Raw genomic sequence first — 21,939 nt, 5'->3', positions numbered from 1 at the left:
ATTGAATACCTCTGGATCGAATGGTCATATATATCCTGAGATGTCTCCCCAAGCAAAAATGACTTTCTCAACACAACAGTGGCAAATAAAGAATAAGTAAGCCACAAAATATCATCCCTGTTTGGTCATTAGTTCAAGAGAGATGGGGAGACTTGTCAAACTTTGGGGAGGGTCTTTAACTTGTCCCTCTTGAGGACTAGTTCTTCCACTTGATTTACCAAAATGAACCGTTAAATCTCAGTGACTCTAAAAAAAAATCATGGTTGAAAGTGTTATACGTCTGCACTCACCTGCTCACACAACAGATTAAGGATGTAGGGCCGGTTGAACATCTCTTTTGGATAAAACACCTACAGTGAAATGTGATTAGATATAAATATATCGGCCAGAATTTGATCGATATGATCTTTCTAAAATAAATGGTTCAAATATTTTCAATGTATTTTCTCACCTCTTTGCGCATCATCAGTTTCCCAGGCATTTTGTCATAGGAGAAGTAGACCCCAGCAGAAAAGTTGTAGATCTGAGAGTTGACCATCGCTTCATCGGGCATCACATCTGCTAAAAGAAAACCAGTAGAACTCAAACAGGACGAGGGATGTAAAGGATTAGCTTACCAAAAGTTTGCACTGAAGGAGGATCATCCTCAGCATCCCTCCACCTATTTAGGATTGGTGCCTCCCGGGTTGGGGGCAGAGGGATTTCCAGCAGGACTGGTGCTTGCTCTTGTGGTGGTGGTGGTACTGGTGGCAAGGGTGGTGGTGACGGTGGTAGTGAGGGTGGGGGCGGCGGTGCAGATTCCATGGGTGAAATCACTGGTTTCTTGGAGCGCTGTGCATCAAACATATCTGACAGGGACTGCTGTCTTTGCCTCATGCTGTTGGAGATAACTCTGGCATTTTGGTTGACCGGAGGAGACGGTGACATGGGTTTCTGTTTGTTCTGTTAAGGGTGCAAAATCACCTTGAACATCCAGTTTGAAAAAACATTCCATCCAAAGAAACAGAGTATAAATTATAGATTGTAAATCTTCTTCTATTACCATCACAAAAACGATTCCCTTAACCTATCACGTTTGCATCCATTCAGAGACCTCTACCACTGCTAGATATTTTCTCATGTGTTTCCCACCTGTTTTCAAACACAGTGATGCCACTATTGAGATCTAACTAAATTTTCCACTCACCTTCTGTTCTGGAATTCCCGAGGCATTTCTCAGTTTGTCTAGAGCTTCTTGTTTTGGGTCATTTTTCTTTACAAATTGTTTACCATGTCTGTGAAAAAACAAAAAACAGTTACATTTTTGTCAAGGCATTATCTTTAGTTTAACTTGGTTGAACTTTAAATACCGGATAGGCACAAAGCCTTTAGGCTCTTCCTGCGGTCGATTGTTAAACTCCTGGATGATTTTATGAATATTCCTGGTCGGCTCTGGTCGTTCTTCCGGGTAAGGAGAGACAGTTGGTGTTGTTGTTTTGGGAGGTTTCGGAGGTGACGGTGGGGGCTTCACTGTGATGAAAGGTTTTTTAATTTTTTGTTCTTAATTTTTTCGCTGGTCTAATTGATGTCCAACAGTTGGTTTACCCAAAGGCTTGGCTGCAGGGGGTGAAGGAGCTGGTTCTGGGGATGGAGGGGATCGTTGCCGTCTGGCAGGAGAGGCTGAGAGTCGAGGTGGAGGGCGAGTTTTAGATGTGCTTTTAGATTTCCTGCCTTAAGCGGGGAATAATGAAAGTAGATACATGTTAAATAGCTTGGTAATAGTAATACAGCAAAATAAAACTATAATAAAATAAGTGTAAATATGTGTGAGCCATCTTTGTTTGGAACCAGCATTATGATTGTGATATGTGTTCTTATATTTTATTAAAGGAAGAATATTTAAAAATAAAGAACAAAAATGTAAAATTACATGTTTAAAAATGTAGATAGGAGTATGCTTGTGAGGCAGCAATGAATTTTATTTATTTACATTTAAATGAGCCATATTGTCGATAAATATGACTACAGTAAATGACTAATTTTTTACTCTGATAGTCTTATGCCATTTCCTAAACAGGTTATAATAGACAGTCTCTTGATAATACCAACATAGATGACAATACCAGCATTTACTTTATTTAAATTTGATTTTCAGACAAGGACAAAGACAACCAGCGAGCCACATAAAATAATGTGTCTAATTTGGCCTTTAAGCCTTAAGTTTGAAAATATGTTCAAACTAATTTAGAAAGAACTCGCTAAAAAACACTGCTTTGCCATGGTATACAAATTAAAATGTGTAGACATTTGAAAACATATAACCTAAAAAAAAATGTAGTCACCATGTCGTTTGAATTTAATCAAAATTAGACTTTAATTTGATTGAGGGGTCAGTAGCCTACATGCTTATATTCAAGACATTTGTCCTTTTCTTGGAAGTCTACAAGATCAGGTAGACACACACACACACACACACACGCACAGAGATGGACATAACGGTGCCTATTTTTGTAATCCTCCAAGCAACCCCTTCTCTTGCTACCACTACTTCACCACAAAATGATTAATTTACTCCATAAATGAAAGGAAAAAGACTACTGTGTTATCAGTCTTCCAAACACAAGTCAGGTAATCAAAACCAATAGGGCCAGTAAAGAGTAAGTATAAACGTACCGATATTTTGAAAGAATTCTCTCTTATCATCAAACGACTCCAGATTCTCTGGGTCTTGTCGCGGCATCTCACTTTCTGTCTGTCAATTTAATGTACAATTGCAGGTAATTGGATACATTTCAAAAAACTATCAGTGAAATTATTGCTAAGAAGCATACCTCTAACTCTTGAGTTCTGAAAGTCGTGTTGTGTTCAGGGGTAGACCTCTGAGTATAGACACGATCAGACACTGGAACCGGAGGCTGGCTGCGCTCAGGTGGAGGCACTTCAAGCCGAACCGGCCTGGGTGATGGAGCGGACGGAGACGAAGAGCTCTCTCCATTTTGGCGATCAGAGATGCTTCTCTGATATTTTTGCTGTTTCTGCTGCTCCTTTACCTGCTGCTGACTCAGATTCATCGCCTGCTGAGTCATCTGTTGAGCCTGTGAAGACGACGGACATTAGCTTGCAGGTATATTTGATTGGGTGGGAGCCTCACCAAAAGAAGAGCCTGCTGGTTGATGACTGCTTGCTGTATGGGATCAACTGATGGGGGTGCAGGCATCATCATCGCTGAGTGGAAACGTCATTGAAATGTTTTTTAATGAGAAAAAATGCTAAACCAAGAGTTTCACTGCAAATAAAACATACGTTGCATGGTTGGCATGGTTGGCATGGTTGGCATGGTTGGCATGGTTGATGGCATCATGGGATGAACACCATAGCCGGGCATCTGGGGAACAACCGGCATTCCTAAGGTCACACAACAAAGTGAGAAAGTGACGTGACATTAAATATATATTTTAAAGTACAAAAAACAATTTTTGCAACTTACCAAGTGGATAGCTTGTCATTGCTACTGGCATTCCTGAAAATATACCAAAACAAGACACTATTAATTGTATTTAAATACCAACCTTTTTATATAAAAGTCATATTAATTAATCACTTGTAAACTGCACAAACTTACAAAATAGTTTGTTACATTTTAATTTGATTTTTAAAGTAAATGAAAATGATTAATCTAAGTTATATTGTAAATATTATATTCGATGATGTAATTTTACTTTATATAACTTTAATAAAACTTTAAAGCTACCTTTAAAATATTTGAATATTCAATCTAGAAAGGTTTAACCCATTTATTAATCATCACTTTTTTACTATGATCTTTCCTACCGGTTGTGTACATTCCAGGCTGCATAGGTACACCTCCTGCCCCTCTCATCCTCCGAGTGAGCATGGCTACCTTGTCCTGGTCCTGCAACACAGGGACAAACACAGAACTCACAACAGGAAATGCTAGCCATGTTTTTAAACATTATGTTATGTAAAAATGTAGACTGGGAATAACAATCCAAAATAGTTTTTTAAACTTTAAAATGCCTAAAGTTCAAAATAATAACTGAATCACGTTTCAAAATGCAATTTGCAATACATTACTTACTGGTGGTCCTTGTTCCAGTACAGAGTCAAACAGGTCATCAACATATGCGTCCATCTGTCGCCCACGACCTACACAATGAATTAATAAAGCAAATCAGTAAAGAATGATATTTTTCCTTTATATCAGTAAATAATTACATTTTTCCTTTATATCAGTAAATAATGACATTTTTCCTTTATATCGTTTACAATTTTCTTGTTAAAAATGAAAAACACTGTTCACTGCCAATGTTACAAAAAATACATTTAATTGTACATGATCTGCATTTTTATTAGGTCCACAAATGGTCTTGGATCACTGAAAGTTTCTATTCAGACCAAACTGAAGGTTGTGTCACTGGAAGTAAATGAAACTACAGTCTCAGTTTCAGACTCTGAACAAGCGGCCAAAGCAGGAACAGAACTCTGGAGACTAAATTAGGTGAAAGTGAATATTAAGTTACTGTCGCACTGAGATGTTTTATGTGTTGTTCCATAATAGAGGGATGTACACGAAAAGAGAATGAACTTATACAATTTAATATAAATATTAAGACAATAAAAAAATACAATCAACAAGAATAAAGAGTAACAATATCGCCTGTATTGTTTTGTTGTTTAAGCGCTTTGTGACCCTAGTCTGCGAAAGGTGCTTTACAAATAAAAATGATTTACTTACCTGTTATAATGTATGGTTTGGACTGGTGCTCAATAAGAATTTAGATTAATGCACAAACTACTGGAATTACTAAAAAACTTAGTCTCACTTCAAAGTTAGCCGGTTTAAATTGTAAATCTTGACATAGTTTATTATTCCTGGAACAACATTTCACACATAAAGGGACCAACACGTGTAGAACCCACCTTCCTGTGGATAGTCTCGACCCCAGGGGCTGCCTTCCAGCCTTGGAGCCTGCATGGATGGAGCAGGCGGGATGAAATCGTCCAAATCTGTATTGGGCCTGCTAAATAGAAAATCAATTTGAGCGTGTGTGTATATTTCCAGTTTTAAGAATTGGTGTTACCTGTCAATTTGGCTGCTGAACAGGTAGTCTGAGTTGGCAGAGGATGGCGTTCCAGGTGGAGGCAGCTCCTCTGCTTCTGCTCCAGCCAGCAGGTCCATCACATAATCTGAGCCAGCCAGATCTAACCAGCCGTCATCATTCAGGAGGGAAACAGACCATCCCTGCACTGCTTCAGACACACCTCTATGGGCACAGCAGTAGCAAAGCCAGTGAGAACAAAATGGCATCCTTTATGAGTAATCATCACCTGTAGTGAAGCAGCGAAGAGGCCAATTCCTCCCCTGTGGTCCATGACTCCACTTCAGTAGTCAACTGTTCATCTTAAAAAAAAGGTTTTATTTTAAAGATGTAATGCAAGGCAGAAATATCCTGTGTATGTATAAAAATCATACCATTATAGGTGTGAACGTCCACAAGCATGGCACCTCTTCTCTGGTTGGCAGTCCACTCCAGCTCTGTTGGGGGGTAGGTACGACATGCCGGGGCAGGCAGCTGGAGGCCAGTGAGCAGTTTGTGTTGGCACAGTGATCGGTACTCTGTTGGACTTTGATCGGAAACATACCTGGAAAGGTCAAACTGTAGATTAGGGCGTTCACAGCAGAAGTTTCAAGAAGAACGTGATGAGTAGGTATATATTTATAAAATATACAAAATTGGATTTCTATGATAAAGAATCTATTCTTTCAATAAATACGCATTCTTAAATTGTTTTTGCTTTGACATTTGAGTAAAAATATACTTTTTATTTGCTTAAAATTCTAGAATTGTTTGTTACCAACATCACTTATTTGTGATAAATGCACTGCTGCCAAGAAAACCACAATGATATTATTATGTTGTAATTCAACTTTTGCTTTATCAATAAGAAATGTCAACAAAAAAAGAATAAGCATGTCAGCAAGATAGATCGTGCGCTGTGAGTTTCTGGTATGGTAACATGTTGGTTCTACTTTGTTTTGATAAATCACAGAACCATGTAAACAGCCCATTTGAAAAAGCTCTCAAACTTGCACCTACTTGAGCAGATGTTTATCCAGGGATGGTGGTGGAGTGAAGGCACTCAGACAACAGGAAAAAAGCAGCCATCCTCTCAAACATTCCTCTGTATCTCCTAGTCCCCATGTGTTGTACGCCAACTGGACCAGGATCTCTTCCCGGAGACTCGGATGCTTTTGTCCTTTCTCAATGATGTAGTTACCAAGAATCTGCTGTTGCCAGCTGCTGAGGTCCGACTCGCCAGTAAACCGCAAAATCTAAAAAATGAAAGTTAAAGCCATTATCTACCGCACGAACGACGAGTGAGACGATTAAAGATAACTTGTACCAGTTTGTATATTTGTAGAGCAGTTTTGGCATCTTCTGGCTCCAGGGGTCTGAGTGGTCTCTGGAGGGGATATCCCTGAGGCTGACCCCATGTGTCCTGGGGGACCCACCAATAAAATATTACCTACTTTTCACATCAAAGCTTGCTGCCACGGTAACACATTATGACACATGCTTGACATCATCTGGAAAAATTCCATTGATAAAGAAGTGACAAAGTCCAAATCCATGAGCGCTCAAGCAATTCATGTGTTGAGCAACAACAAGAACTAAAAGACGAGCACGCCACACAGCTATAGAGGGACTTGACAATCAATCACAACAATCTCAATAAGTCAAAATATGAAAATGAAAATCAGGCAGTTGAGGATTTAATTTATTCCAATCTGGAATATACAACTGTTGACGAGTTGAAGTTGTGGAACAAAAAAATACTGTAACCAGCATAAAAAAAAAGTTATATCCATAGTAGCAATTGCTGAGCGATCCGAGCAGTGTAGCTCATTTTCATAAGAACCAACAACTAGATTTCACAATGTATCAACATTTGCTTAGACACAATAAAAGCATGGTTTCAATTCTATTCCTACCTTTAACATGCTCTTGATATAGCGAGAGAAAGCATATTTGTTGATGTCCGGAGGCAGCGACAGCTTGTGTTTAGACTTCACCTGGGGCCGTGTGACCTCGGTGATCATGGCTGCATTTGGCTGAAGCACTGAAAAATATGGAGAGGTGTTTAATACACATTATTATGATGATGAAATATAGGTCTAATTCAACCTGTCACGCTCCGGATCCTGGCTGAAAGCTCAGCAGGAATCTCCAACGTTCCCACATCCTGGCAGGTGGATTAAAAAAAAAAGATTTTAGTAAGATTTCAGATTCAAGCATCTTTCAGTTTGACACCCACCATTGCTGGAGTGACGGTCCTGTGACTCTTGGTGGCTCCTTGCCCCTTCCTCCTCTCCTGAATCTCCTACAAAAAAGCGTACTTCAGTCCTATTAGCACTTGTGACTTCTGGTATGTTATTTTTAGAATCACATCAAGACTTATAAAGCTGACTTGACTCCGCCTCTAAGAGACGTGGTTCCAAAAGTCCAAAGGAGTTGGCTTGTGTTGGCAATTTCAATTGAAACCATCCCATGACAAATCTCTGTATTATGACTCCTCAAGTGTTTACACAGGACTCACACTTCAACACAACTGTGGATCTGCATTTATCAAATAGTTTACGTCTCTAACAATACACAACCTTTCTCAAACCAAACCCATATTTTTGTTTGATTTCAGATTCTGTTAATCATTTTAGAATTAGAAATAAAACAAGTTTTGAGACTCTAGATGCTCATGAATCACAGCACTGCTAAGTTCATTTAAGAATTGATATAAATGGCAGTAATTATTAGTATTATATTATTTTGATAAAGATGTGTAGAGAATATTTTGAAATATATTTGAAGATTTTTTTTTAAAATCAACATATTAAATATAAATTAATAAAGCTTTGTTGGTATTTTGTTTTAGAGATACAACTTAAAATAACCTGATTAATTTGTTCAAGTAATTAAGTTTAGAAACTTTTTTTTTTCATTCACAATCTTTTACCATCTTACTTTTTGTATTATACATAAGATGTCATTCTACTCTGCTTTTAACATTTCGTTTTGGATTATATTATACAATCTAATGCTAGATTGTCTTATCAAAATGACAAAAAAGATGTTGTCAAATTTCCCTCCAAATTAAAAAAGGGGAAACCTTTTTAGAAATAAACAACAAACTTAGACCCCTTAAACGAAATAATAACATTTAAAATAGGAGGTTGATATTTTCCAACATTTGAGCAAAACAGCTGACATACACACATGCATCGGACAGAGTTCATTCGTTTAAAGCTAAAGCAGCATTAGTCAACAATGGCAGCGAAACATAAGACACAGAAGACACATGCAGATCATCACATGTTCTGTGGTTAGAAAACAACAGAAATGAACAAACGGAACAAAAAGAGGCGCACCTGCTCGAGTCAAGGAGCTGTGGAGTCTAAACAGCGGAAGAAGAGATGCTGATCAAATTACACCCACAAGGTTGAAGTCCAGAGTGGCTCAGGTGGAGGCAGGGCGTGCGTTTGTGTGTGTAATAAGTAAGATAAGAGTTATGAGATATGAAAAGGGTGTGGTTTTATTATGTGGTTGGAATCAAGGAAGTTGTTTTCTCCTTATTTTTTTAAGAACTGCCTCACAGTGTGAAAACTTCTCTCTCAGATAGGTTTCAACTTAAGCTAAAATTATCATCCGATAATGTGTTAAAAAATTGATATATGTTTATTTATGTTTTTTATTATATGATTTATTAAATCATAAATGATATGATAAATTAAACAATTTTCTTTTTTTGATTACAAAACAACTGTCAAAAATATAGAAAGCAATACAATATATATATTTATTGTAATTGGGTATCCATGTGAGGAACAGGAAGTGTATGAGGAAAATGTTTGATGGTGAGAAGGTGAGAAAAAGCAGAAATACTTAGTAGTAGAATAGAATAGAAAATAGAATAGAAAATCTTTATTCATCCCCAGAGGGGAAACACACTTTTACAACAGCACAGTTGAAGAAAAAAATAAAGTGCAAGGAAAAAAGAAATAATAAAAGAGATAATACAAAATAAAATAAAAACGATCTTAAAAATATACAAATTATTTACAAAATTAGAAAATGAACACTATTAACAAAATAAAATATAATAAAATAAAATAAAAATATAATAAAATAAAAACAAAAAATAAAATAAAACACACGAGAAGAAAAACACGCTATGGATTAGCATCAGGATATTTAAAGTAGAGAGTTAAATATCCTGACACCAGTTGGGATGAAGAACCTTCTATAACGCTAGGTATAATAAGGCGACACATTGAGGTTAAATTAAACATTTCTGTTACAATCTTTTAGGGCACAGACTTTAAGTCATACCTTTCTCCAGTGGCGCCTCTTGATGGTGTCTCTGGTTATCATCATCACTGCCCAGAACTGGTTGAAAGACAGCCTCAAGCGCTTGTAGTACTTCCTAAACACGATAGAGGGCGGTATTTTTAGGAGAAATATATTTTGATAATTTACGTCTGTGATAAACATTCAATTTATATAATTTTATTTTTAATGTTAATATGTTTATAATTTGTTTGCAGTAAAAAGTTGTTTTTTTTGTTGTACCTTCATTTCATGTCAGTGTACAACGCGTTTATTGAGGACTGACTTCTGACCTTATTACCTTATGTAAGTAAGTAAGTAATTTAAGTAATTTAGATTTGTAGAGCACTTTTCCAGACCAGCGTCACTACTACCCAATAAAATATACATTTAAAAGGTCAAGACATCACATGAGTCTCACTGACAGGCGCTCAGAGCTAATGGGTATTGTTTCGATTGTTTAAGCAATTTGTGACCCTGGTGTGGAAAAGCGCTCTACAAATATAAATTACTTACTTACTTTACATACCCGGGGTCACCCGGCCCTCTCACCTGGCCTGGTGTCCTCGGATGTGGCTCTGGATGACGATTGCCTTCTGCTTAAAGAACTTGAAGTTTCTCCTGCACAGGAAGCCTCTGATGTTTCTCTGAATGGTGACCGCCGCCCACGTCTGGGTGCTATTCCACTTGTCCTCAAGCTGCTGATACACGACCTCCTTCAGAAAAACCTTAAATACAGAAATCAGATTAACAGATTCAACACTTATTTAACCAAGATGCTAAGCAAGGTCTGGTCACCTTGGTTACTCCCAGCTGGTACTGTCCCTCGTCTGCACCCACCATGTCCAACAGAGCCACAGTGTGTTCTTTATCCGTCACCTCAGTGCCACGAGTTAGTAAAACCCCATATCTACACGAAAACAAGTATAGAATTTTCATTACATATTTTTTCTAAAGACGAAGCATCATTTGGGTTTTTATTTTGATTAGCATTCAATATAGCAACAGGGTTCTCTCCTGGGCTCCAGACATTGTTATTTTACTTGTTTCTCTTTGGCTTGTGATTCATTTAAGTGTTTCATTAAAAAACACATTACACAGAACCTTATTTCAAAGCTGAAAGGTTTGCATTTTCACCTTTCAATGAAGTAGGAATACTGGATTCGGATGGGGAATCCCTCTTTTCTGATGTGGATAGTCTCCAACATCCCAGCATGCTTCAGCTGGGCTGAGACGTAGTCCAGGTCAAACATCCCTGGAAGCTAAGAAGTATCATGAATAATTCAGAAAGAAGAAAAAATGAAAATGTAGTAACCTTGATGTAATTTGGCTTCAGACAGCGAATAAAGGTAGTTCTGCATCTGGAAGAAAACATGGAGGCAATAACAGGGAAAAAATTAGTTATTTATTAATGCTCGATCTGTTGTTAAAGGGTAACTAATGTGTAAACCCAATTCGCCGGACTTTCTCACATGTTTCAAATGTTGAGTCTTCCTCTCCAAGTTGCATTAAGGTCTTGAAAAGAGCTCTATAAATACTAATTACTTACTTACTTATTACTTTATAGATTTCTCCCATTGTGAGGTTACGAGAGCGGAGTCCATTATGACGTAATAAAGGGTTTCACTCCTTCTCCAGCCAGCGGTAATCATGACCCGCTTTGTTTATATAATGAGTCCCTTGGATGTGGAGATTTCTGGGTTTGATGACTGTGTGACAAACCTCAATGTATGACCAATCACAGCAGAGTGGGTGTGTTTAAAGTAAACAATTTTATTTCCAAAAAAAAAAGCATTTTTCAAGATAAGCACATTTTCTAATGTAAATATTTCAATGAAAAGAGATTTCTGTACAAACAGACAAATACTGATGAGTACCATAGAGGTCCAAGGTCATTTTAAGCATTAGTTGCAATTTAAGTATCCAATATAACTATCCATTTAGCCAATCAGAAAAACACAGCTTTATAAAATGTGTTTAGGACACTAAATTAAATACATAAAGTACATTTTCATTTTTCTTGACCACATCCTGTTACCTCTCTAGGCGGGTGGTGAGCTCGGTCAGGGACTGGAGGAAATGTGAGGCAGCAGTAGAGGACTGTTGCCGGAAACCCTTTCCTCTCCATCCCAGCTCTCTCTGCTGAATATATCCGTCCTGCACCTTCTGGAACAATTCTGACACCATCTGGCCGCATAAAACAATATATATATTTTATTTTAACATGAACACACAACACGAGGCTATCACAAATTACCGACTGCCCAATGCCGTTCATTTAAGATGGTCAAACAGTAAGTAAGTAAGTAGGTAAGTAATTTATATTTATAGAGCGCTTTTCCAGACCAGGGTCACAAAGCGCTTAAACAATCAAAACAATACTCAATAAAATATATACTTAAAAGATCAAGATAACACAGACAACAAGCCTGCACAAATAAAAACAGCTGAAAATCCTTTATTTAAATGGGTATTTAATAGTGACTCATGATACATCATCAGTTGTTTGATGCTGTATTATGAAGCAGTGTCTTAATTCTAAGATAGATATCTCTGCTTTAATACAAAAACTAATAACTTAAGAAACCTGAAATTATTTTAAAACCTAGAATGCCATCTAGTGGCCTTTAAAAAGTAAGACACCAATAATGATACAGCATCAAACAAACGATACTGTATCATGAGGCTTCATTCACTCATCACTAGTAATAAATGGAGTAAAGTGTACTGCAATGTGTAATGATAGCTATTAGCATGTAAAAAATACAACTTAATTCTAATGTTTTTGGTTCACTCTAATGAAAACAAAGTTATTTTTTACAGCAGCGATTCAGATTCTTCTTCTCTCACCTTCAGCCGACTGCGGGCAAACAGCTCAACCACCTCAGTCCTGAACTGATCGTGGTTCTTGTTCAGAAAGTTGTGCACCTAAAGATAAGGAACTATTAAAACAACTTGTAACAGAGATATGTCTACAAGACTGTACCTGATAGGTGACAGCTCCAGCATAGTGGTAGATGGTAAAGACTGGCACTGGGTTCTTAGGCTTGGCATAGTATGGACTGTTGCCATGGTGATAGTGGCACTTCTGGAGGAAGGTATGGTCAGTGGCCTGATACAGAGAGTGTCAAAAATGAAAGTTTGAACTAAGGTGCTCATCCTCGTTTTATTTATTTGTGTGTGTGTACTTGAGGGAGCCAGGTTTGGTCATCGAGTATACGAAGGATTCCATGAGGCCTGGAAGAAATGAGCTCCAGGCAGGAGTGAAAGTCCTTGACTTGCATTGGGTACCACTGTATCTGCTCTGCACTGTATTCTGCCTTCACGGTAAGACACACAAATGCAGTAACTGGCTTCACATGTTTATAAAAAAAGGACACTATTTTATAACCATGTGACTATCACCTGCTCCTGAGAAATCACCGCCTTGTGGACAAAGTGCTGTAGTGTTTCATTGGCAAAGTTTATACACAGCTGCTCAAAACTGTTGACCGCCAGGTCCTGAAGCAGAAAATTGATTTTATCCACAGAATTGTTAGACAGCCCTCACACTTTTGTCGGCCGACCTCAAAACCGTAGATGTCCACTATCCCCACTGAGCTGTCCATCTCAGTGGGACTGAGCCACTCGTTGATCTGCTCCAGCAACCAGTCAAAAAGGACTGAGTACAGTGCTTTGGCGATGGCATCTCTGTGGGAGATGAAGACACAGTAGAATGATGAAAAACCTTGTGAGGTAGAACAACCAAACAACTTTTCTTTGTTCTCCATGTTTATTTAATTTGTCGCTTTCTATTCTAAATAAGTGGTGGACTATTACAATTCCACAGGGGCCACATTTTATACAATGACTATTGTGGGGGGCCATCATGACAAAAACAAATCCTATAAAATCAAGCTAAATAGGCTAAAACTTTTATTTAACTTTAATACTTTATTTATGCAAAACCAGTTTTACATTTTTTTTAATTAAATTGTTTTTCTTTTTTTCTTTAATTTTCTCTTACTACTACTTTCCTACTATTTTGACAGACAATACATACTACAATACAAAAACAGAAGACAGAAAAAAACTCTAAAGTCAAATCTTTGACTACTAAGAAATTAATACAAAATACAACTGTTAGTTTCAATGTGTCTGATACGTTTTCCTTTTGGCCACATGAAAACAGTCAAATGTTTTTCCCACTGCTCTATAACTGGTTATTTTTTACTTATAAAACTACTTAAACTCTTTTGTTTCACCTTGATTCAATGGCACTCTCCACAGATAGAGGGCAGTAGATTCTGTCATATGTGGTCTCCTGCGGGCCGTAAAATGTGATTATTATTGTGAAAGTTGGCACTCATGTTTGATTCATAACAAAGTACCGTGACTCTGTGTGTGATGACAGTCTGCAGCGCCTCAGAGGAGACCTGCAGCAAGGAGCCCACCCTTCTGGCCTCAGCCTCGCTGAAGATACGAGCGACTTCAAAGGACTCACTCTGTAACAAAACCAAGATGTTTGATAAAAGTGGTGAGCTGTTACACTTAACAAATTCACCTCATAGGAGCTGAAGCAGATGTTCCCGAGCTGTAAAATTGAAGAAAGAACAGACCAGATGGTGGAGATCTGGTCACCATGGAGACCGATGATCTCAAAGCACTGGACTAGAAGGTGAAAGTCCTGTTTGTCCTGCTTCCCCTTTAACTCACAGGCACCGCCCTGAAGTGATCATTTTGAAAATTAAAGTTATTCTGTTAAATTCACAAGCTGTACTTTTGATAGTTTTTCATGACCTGGTTTAGGTAGTAGTACGTTTCCGCCCCCTGCAGGTAGAGTTCCTGCTTGTCCCAGTCATTCATGCCAGCCAGAAGCTCATAAAACACGTGGTAGTTTCTCTCTTCATGGGCCTGCAGTGAGAAAATCATGTCTTAAAAAAACATTGTGATTCAACACGATTTTTTTCCATTACGGTACCACAATATATGTCTGCTGTCCAGATAATGAATATTGATTTAATTTGGTTTTAATTATTCATTATTCATATGCAATTTTATGGTAATGGCTCTTATTTTAGTGTAATTTATTTTATTAATAGCTTTCTATTCAATACATATAATTTCATTATGTCAATTCTGTTATTTAAAAAAAAAACTTTTGTCATCACTTGTGAGGTGTAGACTTGAGTTTAAGGCATTATTTTCGCTGTGCTTCAAAATGAGAAATAAAGAGCACGAGACCACAAAGATGGTGGGGACCTGTATGGGATCTAAAAACTTTTTAAAATTAAAATAAATTGTCTCCACTGTGGTTCACTCCAACATAATAATAACAATATACAAAAATGATTATAAAAGGTAATGTTTTGGTTATATCATGTCAGCAATATGTAATATTCAAAATATTAAAAAGTTCTTTTGATGAAAAAAAAATTGAAAAGACATTTTAACACAAAAAAAAAACTAAAAATAACTTTCCACATTTTAAAACAGTCATAAATGGTTTAAGAATATAACTAAATATGTTTATTTTGGGAAACAATAGCTTTGGAAAGCAAGAAAGCATTGATTGTGTTCAATCTATAATTGTTTTAGAGTTAATATTAGAGCTTGTTTTTAGAAATCTAGGTGGATGTCAAAACATAATTATCTAACTGTAATCATCAGATTATCAGTAGTCACAAGAACCATCTGACAAAGACGTGTAATCCATCTAATTGTGATAAATGTGGAGTGTGTTGACTTTCATTACTAATGCTTTAATCTGGGATTATTTAGCATTTACATCTTTATGATCAAACTCCAAACCCAAAACATTGATTCAATCCAAACAAAACATATTTAAATGCATTTTACTAAGCTGTTTCTGATCACCTTTTGCTTGGTGGTGGCACATACAGTATATAGGACAGAAGAATGGCACTCAAGTTACGTTCTCTACTAGTGTAGAAACCACACAATCACTCTCCTCACCTGAAAGACAACCCTGGACTTCTCAAGTAGATATCTGGACAATGAGGTCCCTACAACAACCCCACTGTTGACCAAAATGAGGCAGTAACATTTTCATCAACACTAACGACCCATTTACTTCAACCTTCACAGAAAAATCAGTTTAAAAACGTTTACACTCACTGGAGGATGTGGATATGGAGGTATTTTCCAAAGCGGCTAGAGTTGTTATTCAGGATGGTTTTGGCATTCCCAAAGCTCTCCAGGATGGGAAAGACCTCCATGGGCTGAAAAAAAAGGTCATTCATGTTTTTATTCCCCAGCACTATCTTACAATAGAACAGTCTTTACCTGGCGGATGTTGTCCTTCTTTCCCCGATACATAGAGCTGAGGTAGTGGACCATCAGCTTTGTAACTTCGGTCTTCCCTGAACCACTCTGGCCACTGCACAGGAATAGTGAAAAGTGGGAAGATGGGGATATAGTCACATTTAAATCATGCATATATTCCCTAGTCTAAGAGTCATTCATTCATCCATCCATCCATCCATCCATCCATCCATCAACATCTAAGACCAGGTCAACAACAAGTATGTTGAGTTAAAAAATGCATATTGAACATCTGCCTACCTGATGACGATGCATTGCTCCTGGGTGGAGGTCTGGGACTGGCGGAAGGCAGCATCGGCAACAGCATACACATGACTAAGACGAAGAACAGCAGAAAACAGCGATGAGGTCATTGTAACAACACACACTTGTTAAAAAAAATGATGGTCTGCGTTTTCTTACGGAGGGTTTCTGTGCTGCTCCTTGCCCTGATACATCAATCTCATTTCCTCTGTGTAAATATTCAAGGGCTTGAAGGGGTTGATGGACAGAAGCATGTTTCCTATATAAGTCTGGAAAGATTGAATGGATAACATCAGTGCTGTAGTTCTGGAGACAGTCTTGAACAGACATATTCGTGGTATCAATCTTTTATCTTTACATTAATTTGTTGTTTTTTTTGGGTTTAGTTATCGATTTGAAAAAATAATTTCATTTCTTGTCTTGTACTCGACACTCTCCGATCTTGGTTGTGTCTTGGTCGCAGCTGAGGTGGTCTAGAATCCTTGGTTACAAATATCGTTTAACTTTACTTAATAGACTTACCTTTTTTTTTTAATCATTGAGTATCTTATAACAAAATGTATTCAATTATTGCTGTGAAGCAAAACAATGGGATTTTAGAAATTACTGTAAACTGTGAAATAATATATTGCCTTTCCTATAAGTTTTATTTTCATCACAATAACAAGTTATAGCTATAAGACCCCCAAAATGTAAGATAATATTCAAGTGAAACTCACATAATTGCAGTCACGATGAAACCTTTTCTTTAGATTCAGCAGCACTGAGCTCTCACACACTTCCCTGCGGAGAGAGACAGGTGTTTAACAGACATGGTATGCATGCTGGTCCACGTGTGTTAACATTTACTCCAGCTGCGAAAGATCCTCCACCTCGTCCACTTCTACTGCACTTTTGGAGCCACGCATCACCACCTATCAGACAGACAAGGGTGCATACGAAATTAGCTCAAATCCGCGGGGAATGTCACGACCAAATAAATCAATATCTGGAATAAAAAATGTTTGAAAGCTTCTCCTGGTTAGCCACCCCCTAGATCTGCATGACATTTGTCATTCCACAATCTCATATCTCCGGTGCAGCGGTGCGTTGACTTCTCTTTTGTGTTTGTGGACGGACAAATAAATAAACCAGAAGCGATCCATTATATCCTCTTCGAGGGGCCTTCACACGGACTAAATGTCAACTGATATGCTGGCTATTGAACTCACAGTAGTGCACAGGTTCACGTTTACCCATTGGTTGAGTGAGACAAACTTGTCACCACTGCTAGAATATAGACAAAACCTGTCAGCGTGTGGAGCCCCTGCCTTTCAGCACTGTGGCGAAGAGAAGCGTCACTGTAGGATTCAACCGTGGACCGAAAACATGAACCTGTAGAAAGACTCTTTTCTTTAGTTGTCCATGTCCAAAAAAGGACAAGATTTCATGATTTTGCACTACCACCTGACCCCTCTTTCGCTGAATGAATATATGCAACATTTTCCTTTTTTAAGCAACAGAAGAAGAATACAAAAGGATAAGTTAGTCAACTTCATTAACAATAGTGCTAGTGCTGCGGCCGTACACCACAATGGTGTAAAGGCTTGGCCAAAATCCTGGTACCAAATGTCATTCGATGTGGCCTGCCAGATGGTTTTCTCAAAACCAAAGTACAATAATGTTGATGTTAGAATTGTGACCGATGAAGATGTTGTGTTTAAGATAAGATAAGGAACAAAGATGATAAAGTCAACAATGAGAGTAAAATTGATGTTAAAGGAATGGAATTAGTTTAATAAGGGAGGAAAAACACTGAGATAATTCAGATAAATTAAGCCTTAGAAAAATGAAAAGACAATATCAAAATCAGAATTCCTTTTCAATAGACTGCTAGAAGACTTTGGCCCCTTGTATGAATGAGTTTGACACCCTCTGTTAAAGAAGAAAGATTTGTTTTTTTCCTTTTTTTGGGGTTGGTCTATGTAACGGATGAATACAAAGTAAAAAAATATTTAAGGTAAAATTATATATTTTTATACTGTAGAAAGTCGTTTTTAAGTTATTAGTATAGCCTGTGCATGAATCTTACTTCCGATATTACGTCTGTGATTGATGTGACCTAATCTTTTTATTAAAATGATGCACTAATGTTTAACGTGTCTCATTTCTCACACCAAGCAACAACATTGTTATTTATTCTGTTAACTTAAGTTATTCATCTGTTAAGTGATAAAAGTTATTTCATGCATTAAGTATGTATTAGACATAACTGTTAAGTTGCATTCATGATCTATTATTTATTCCTTATCAACCTACAGTCATACCTGTGTGCTCATCAGTCGACGTTCTAGCATCTCTTGACCGGGGTCCTCTGATTCCCACGGTCCCCTGCCATTGTGGGCAGGAACAGTCTTCACCTGCCCACTATCATCATACACCGTCCACTTGGTCAATTTCTCCACAGTCTGTTGTGGCAGCAGGTTCTCAGTGCGAAGCCAGTCCTGGACCACACACAGCAAAGACACACAGTCTAGTTTGACTCTACATATTCTTCAAATACTTACTACAAATGCAATCTACTGATGCTGACAGAATACATGCAAGACAAGATAACACATCACAACATTATATGCCTAAAGACTTGTACCTGAGGGTCTCCGCTCATCCGTGGGTTCCCAGCCCAGTGAAGACATTCCCCCATCAGCTGGGCCACCTCTCTATCTGCCTCCTCTTCAAACAGAGAACGCGCTACTGAAGCCGATCCCTCCGCGTCTGTGTTTGTGATGACCTGAGCAGCCGAACTGGGCGTCTCAGCTGCAGCCTCTCTTTCTGGATCGGACCTCTTAACTTGAGCCTTTCGGACTCCTATTGCTCCCGCTGAGAGAGAGATTTTGTTCAAATCTATCTGGTTAGTTCCCAGATTTCTTCGTGCAGCCTGGAGTACACTGACCCCATTTAGATTCTCTCCCTCCACCCTTTTACTTGCATCTTCAGAACTTGATGTCCCGTCCACAGCTGCTCCTGCACTTGTCCCGGAAGCACTCCTGTCTCCAGACACACCAGGCATCAAAAGTCCTGGTCTGGGATTCTTTATGGACTTGAGAAGGTTGAGGTCAGGCTTGACAGGAAGGACAAGTCGGGCTCCAGGCTGAGGAAGCTTGGGCTGTGCAGAGCTGGGTGTTGCAGACGATTCAGTCGTGTTTGAAGGTTCCGGTGTTACCTGAGGCTTTAGTGTGGTGTTAACTTTGCTCAATTTGTTCATCCTTGGAAGCACCACTGCAAACTTGGCCTCTACTTCCTTTGCTTCGACCGTCATCCCTGCAGTGCGATCAACTCTGTCCTCTGAGGTTTTTGTTTTCCTGACCACCAGGCTGGTTTTACTAGCCACCCTCATCCGATGTTTAAGTGCAGTGCCTTTGGACTTTCGGGCACCTTGTCTCTTTTTGAGAGCACGAAGTGAGAGCCAACGAGAAGCCCCTATGGCTTTTGTCCATGCAGATATTTTCTTCCTGAAGTTAAGCCCACGAGGCATCTTTTTCTGAATCCATCCCGACATTTTGCGAAAAGTTGTCAGCTCTTTCTTTCGGCCTAACAAGTGCTCTTTGGACTTATTGGACCTCCCCTCCAGACTTTCTTCCACTATAGCATCATCATCGGAGCCTGTTTTATTAGTTGACTCCCCTCTCTGTTGTCCTCCCTTGTCTCCATCAGGCTCCAAAAGATTCTTGAGGTCTTTGCCTTTCGTTTTTAGAAGCATCAATCTGTTTTGGCCTTTCATGGCTTTAGTCAAAGTCGGCTCCTCGTCTTCCTCTTCTGGATCAGATTGTGTTGACGCTTCTTTTTCCACATCTTCCGAAGGATCAATTACTATTTCACTCTCTTCTATCTCAGGCACAGTTTTCTCTTTTTTTTGCTTCTTCTTGTTCTTTTTTTCCTCCTTAGCTTTTTGCTTTGCCTCCTTTTCTAGTCTCTGCTTTTCCTGTTTAGCTTTCTTTTTATCTTCCTTCTCCGCCTGCTTCTCTGCCTTGGTCTTCTTGCCCATTCTGCTTCTTCCTTCCTGCACGGGCTTCTTGGCACGTTGGGGTTGTCTCAGTCGTCTCCGTGCAGCGTTAGCTGTTGGCTTTTTTAAAGGCTCTTCCTCGCTTTCCTCCTCATCGGCTTCATCATTAGCAACTAGAGATGTATCTTCCTGTTCTTGTTCTTCTTTTTCACTTGCATTTACCACAGAGTCGCTCTCTGACTTGACCTCCTTCGAAATGTCATTGTCCGAGTCTTCTGCAGTTTGGTCATCGCCTCCGTCAGCATCCGATGCTTCCGTCTCGTTCTCACTCTTCTGCGTCTCTGCGGTCTCCTCGTCGCTGTCCTGCTCTTCTTTCTCAGTAGCCTCTTCTGTTTCCTCTGCTGAGCTTCCTTCATCACTCTCAGTTTCCTCCTCAGTGTCACTTGCTTTGTCTCTTGTCTTCTTTCTACTCTTGCTGTGGGTCTTGTTAATGGCACTCCTTTGTTGTGCTGTAGGATCTACAGGAAGTCTGTTTTTGCTTTTCGTAATTGTATTCTCCTTTTTAGGTGGTGTAGTTTTTTTAGCTGCTCTTATCGTTGACACCTTCTTTTCGCTATCTGCTTTGAGCATTCTTCTGTCATTCTTCTTTTCAGGTTTATGCTCGGCCTCCGAGGTAAGCACCTTGTCTCTGCTCCTCTCTTTCCCATTAGTGGCTTTTAAAGTACTTTGAGACGTTTTTGATCCACTTCTACTGACAATTTTTTGTTGATTATCTTTTTTGGCCTCTTGTGCCTTCAGCTTGGACGACTTGACCGGTGGCATGACTGTTAGCGTTCCAGTGTCGTACTGACCTGAAGAAGAATATATCTTTAAACATTCAGTTTGGTTTGTAATGAAACATGCAAATAAAGGCACCTCTACTGAAAATGTACAAAATACAAATTAAAGCATTCAAAGTAATTTTTTTGCTTACTCATGAAATTATATCTTACCAATTTGAAACCGACCAAATAAAAATAACTGCAAATAAGTTGTTCTTTCGAAAAATTACCAAATTACTGGCATAAGTGTATGGATTCAATTTTTACATAATAACAAGCAATAAATTAAACATTTTAGGCGTGAAAATACTTAAGATACTTTATTATTAAACCTTATTTACGTTTGAATCTTTTGTAAACAAACCGTAGTTTAGCATAGTAGATTCTTCTTCACTTCTGGAGTTTAATTCACATCGGTAAATAAAAAAATGGCAACATTACCGCCCCTCAGGTTAAAAAGAGAACTGCACTTATCTTCAGTAGTTTATGACACAAACGTGAGGAAAACTCTTTTGACGTCATTAAAGTTCGTCAAAAAGGGTTTTTTTTACTTGAAATGCATTCAAAAACGACAAAAATATGCGAGAGGTTTTCCAAATTGTTTACTGAGACTGAATAAGAGGCTGTCAAGCCAAAAAAAAAGAAACTCAACTCCACTCAACTTTATTTATTGAAATAAAAAATGAAAATAAAATAAATATCAATTAATAAAAGGACATTGTTAAACAAACTTAAGTCTTAATGTGATCGTTAGTCATTTCATTTTTTTAGATTTATTTTAAATTCAATATTTTTTACATATATTCGAACATTAAAAGTGAAATAAATCAAATACAAAAGAAGTTTGGCATAACCATAAAATAAGTTGTTTACTATTTAATTTGATACAAGCACTTCATTTTCAAGAAAAAGGGTCTTCAAACACTTTGCCCAAATCTGATCTAATCCGATTCAAAGAGCAGTTTAAACATGAGACTGGTTGTATTCAAGCATCATCACAGTAATAAGCAGCAGAGAATCTCATTTTTCAGTATCTATTAAAACATGATTTTTAAAGGATGCTTTCTTGACAAAAATTGAATTCGACACAAAGGAAAATCAGGACACAACATTTTTTTTAAGAAAGGTGAAACAGAAAAAAACATTAAAGACAGTTTCATAAATATTAAATAAATAAAATTCCTGC

At 38.1% G+C, this 21,939-nt stretch overlaps 1 protein-coding gene across 1 annotated transcript in view; it reads right to left on the bottom strand.

The window, feature by feature from the left end:
• The window catches only part of myo15b (myosin XVB), a 28,426-nt gene extending 7,722 nt beyond the window's left edge, over positions 1 to 20,704 (bottom strand). The window contains exons 1-46 of the mRNA XM_087794647.1: positions 18,580 to 20,704; positions 18,257 to 18,433; positions 16,800 to 16,864; positions 16,670 to 16,733; positions 16,110 to 16,219; positions 15,948 to 16,022; positions 15,669 to 15,762; positions 15,501 to 15,604; positions 15,339 to 15,402; positions 14,163 to 14,276; positions 13,927 to 14,088; positions 13,754 to 13,867; positions 13,628 to 13,686; positions 12,950 to 13,073; positions 12,789 to 12,884; positions 12,572 to 12,703; positions 12,370 to 12,495; positions 12,234 to 12,311; positions 11,422 to 11,570; positions 10,699 to 10,744; positions 10,521 to 10,645; positions 10,182 to 10,293; positions 9,936 to 10,111; positions 9,387 to 9,480; positions 7,318 to 7,383; positions 7,188 to 7,245; positions 6,995 to 7,122; positions 6,406 to 6,501; positions 6,099 to 6,334; positions 5,474 to 5,643; positions 5,329 to 5,401; positions 5,082 to 5,264; positions 4,921 to 5,021; positions 4,079 to 4,146; positions 3,811 to 3,892; positions 3,467 to 3,499; positions 3,283 to 3,384; positions 3,131 to 3,204; positions 2,811 to 3,074; positions 2,653 to 2,731; positions 1,585 to 1,710; positions 1,350 to 1,509; positions 1,187 to 1,274; positions 618 to 942; positions 452 to 558; positions 291 to 350 (exon numbers count right to left, since the gene is read on the bottom strand). Of these exons, the coding sequence (XP_087650773.1) occupies positions 291 to 350; positions 452 to 558; positions 618 to 942; positions 1,187 to 1,274; positions 1,350 to 1,509; positions 1,585 to 1,710; positions 2,653 to 2,731; positions 2,811 to 3,074; positions 3,131 to 3,204; positions 3,283 to 3,384; positions 3,467 to 3,499; positions 3,811 to 3,892; positions 4,079 to 4,146; positions 4,921 to 5,021; positions 5,082 to 5,264; positions 5,329 to 5,401; positions 5,474 to 5,643; positions 6,099 to 6,334; positions 6,406 to 6,501; positions 6,995 to 7,122; positions 7,188 to 7,245; positions 7,318 to 7,383; positions 9,387 to 9,480; positions 9,936 to 10,111; positions 10,182 to 10,293; positions 10,521 to 10,645; positions 10,699 to 10,744; positions 11,422 to 11,570; positions 12,234 to 12,311; positions 12,370 to 12,495; positions 12,572 to 12,703; positions 12,789 to 12,884; positions 12,950 to 13,073; positions 13,628 to 13,686; positions 13,754 to 13,867; positions 13,927 to 14,088; positions 14,163 to 14,276; positions 15,339 to 15,402; positions 15,501 to 15,604; positions 15,669 to 15,762; positions 15,948 to 16,022; positions 16,110 to 16,219; positions 16,670 to 16,733; positions 16,800 to 16,864; positions 18,257 to 18,433; positions 18,580 to 20,562 (7,122 nt within the window). The 5' untranslated portion in view covers positions 20,563 to 20,704. The remainder of the gene's footprint in view (positions 1 to 290; positions 351 to 451; positions 559 to 617; positions 943 to 1,186; positions 1,275 to 1,349; positions 1,510 to 1,584; positions 1,711 to 2,652; positions 2,732 to 2,810; positions 3,075 to 3,130; positions 3,205 to 3,282; positions 3,385 to 3,466; positions 3,500 to 3,810; positions 3,893 to 4,078; positions 4,147 to 4,920; positions 5,022 to 5,081; positions 5,265 to 5,328; positions 5,402 to 5,473; positions 5,644 to 6,098; positions 6,335 to 6,405; positions 6,502 to 6,994; positions 7,123 to 7,187; positions 7,246 to 7,317; positions 7,384 to 9,386; positions 9,481 to 9,935; positions 10,112 to 10,181; positions 10,294 to 10,520; positions 10,646 to 10,698; positions 10,745 to 11,421; positions 11,571 to 12,233; positions 12,312 to 12,369; positions 12,496 to 12,571; positions 12,704 to 12,788; positions 12,885 to 12,949; positions 13,074 to 13,627; positions 13,687 to 13,753; positions 13,868 to 13,926; positions 14,089 to 14,162; positions 14,277 to 15,338; positions 15,403 to 15,500; positions 15,605 to 15,668; positions 15,763 to 15,947; positions 16,023 to 16,109; positions 16,220 to 16,669; positions 16,734 to 16,799; positions 16,865 to 18,256; positions 18,434 to 18,579) is intronic.
• Positions 20,705 to 21,939: the final 1,235 nt, after the last annotated feature.

The sequence above is a fragment of the Callionymus lyra genome, chromosome 6 (genome assembly GCF_982586985.1).
Source record: "Callionymus lyra chromosome 6, fCalLyr1.hap1.1, whole genome shotgun sequence".
NCBI classification, from domain to species: domain Eukaryota; kingdom Metazoa; phylum Chordata; class Actinopteri; order Syngnathiformes; family Callionymidae; genus Callionymus; species Callionymus lyra.
This window is presented reverse-complemented; position numbering and strand designations above follow the sequence as displayed.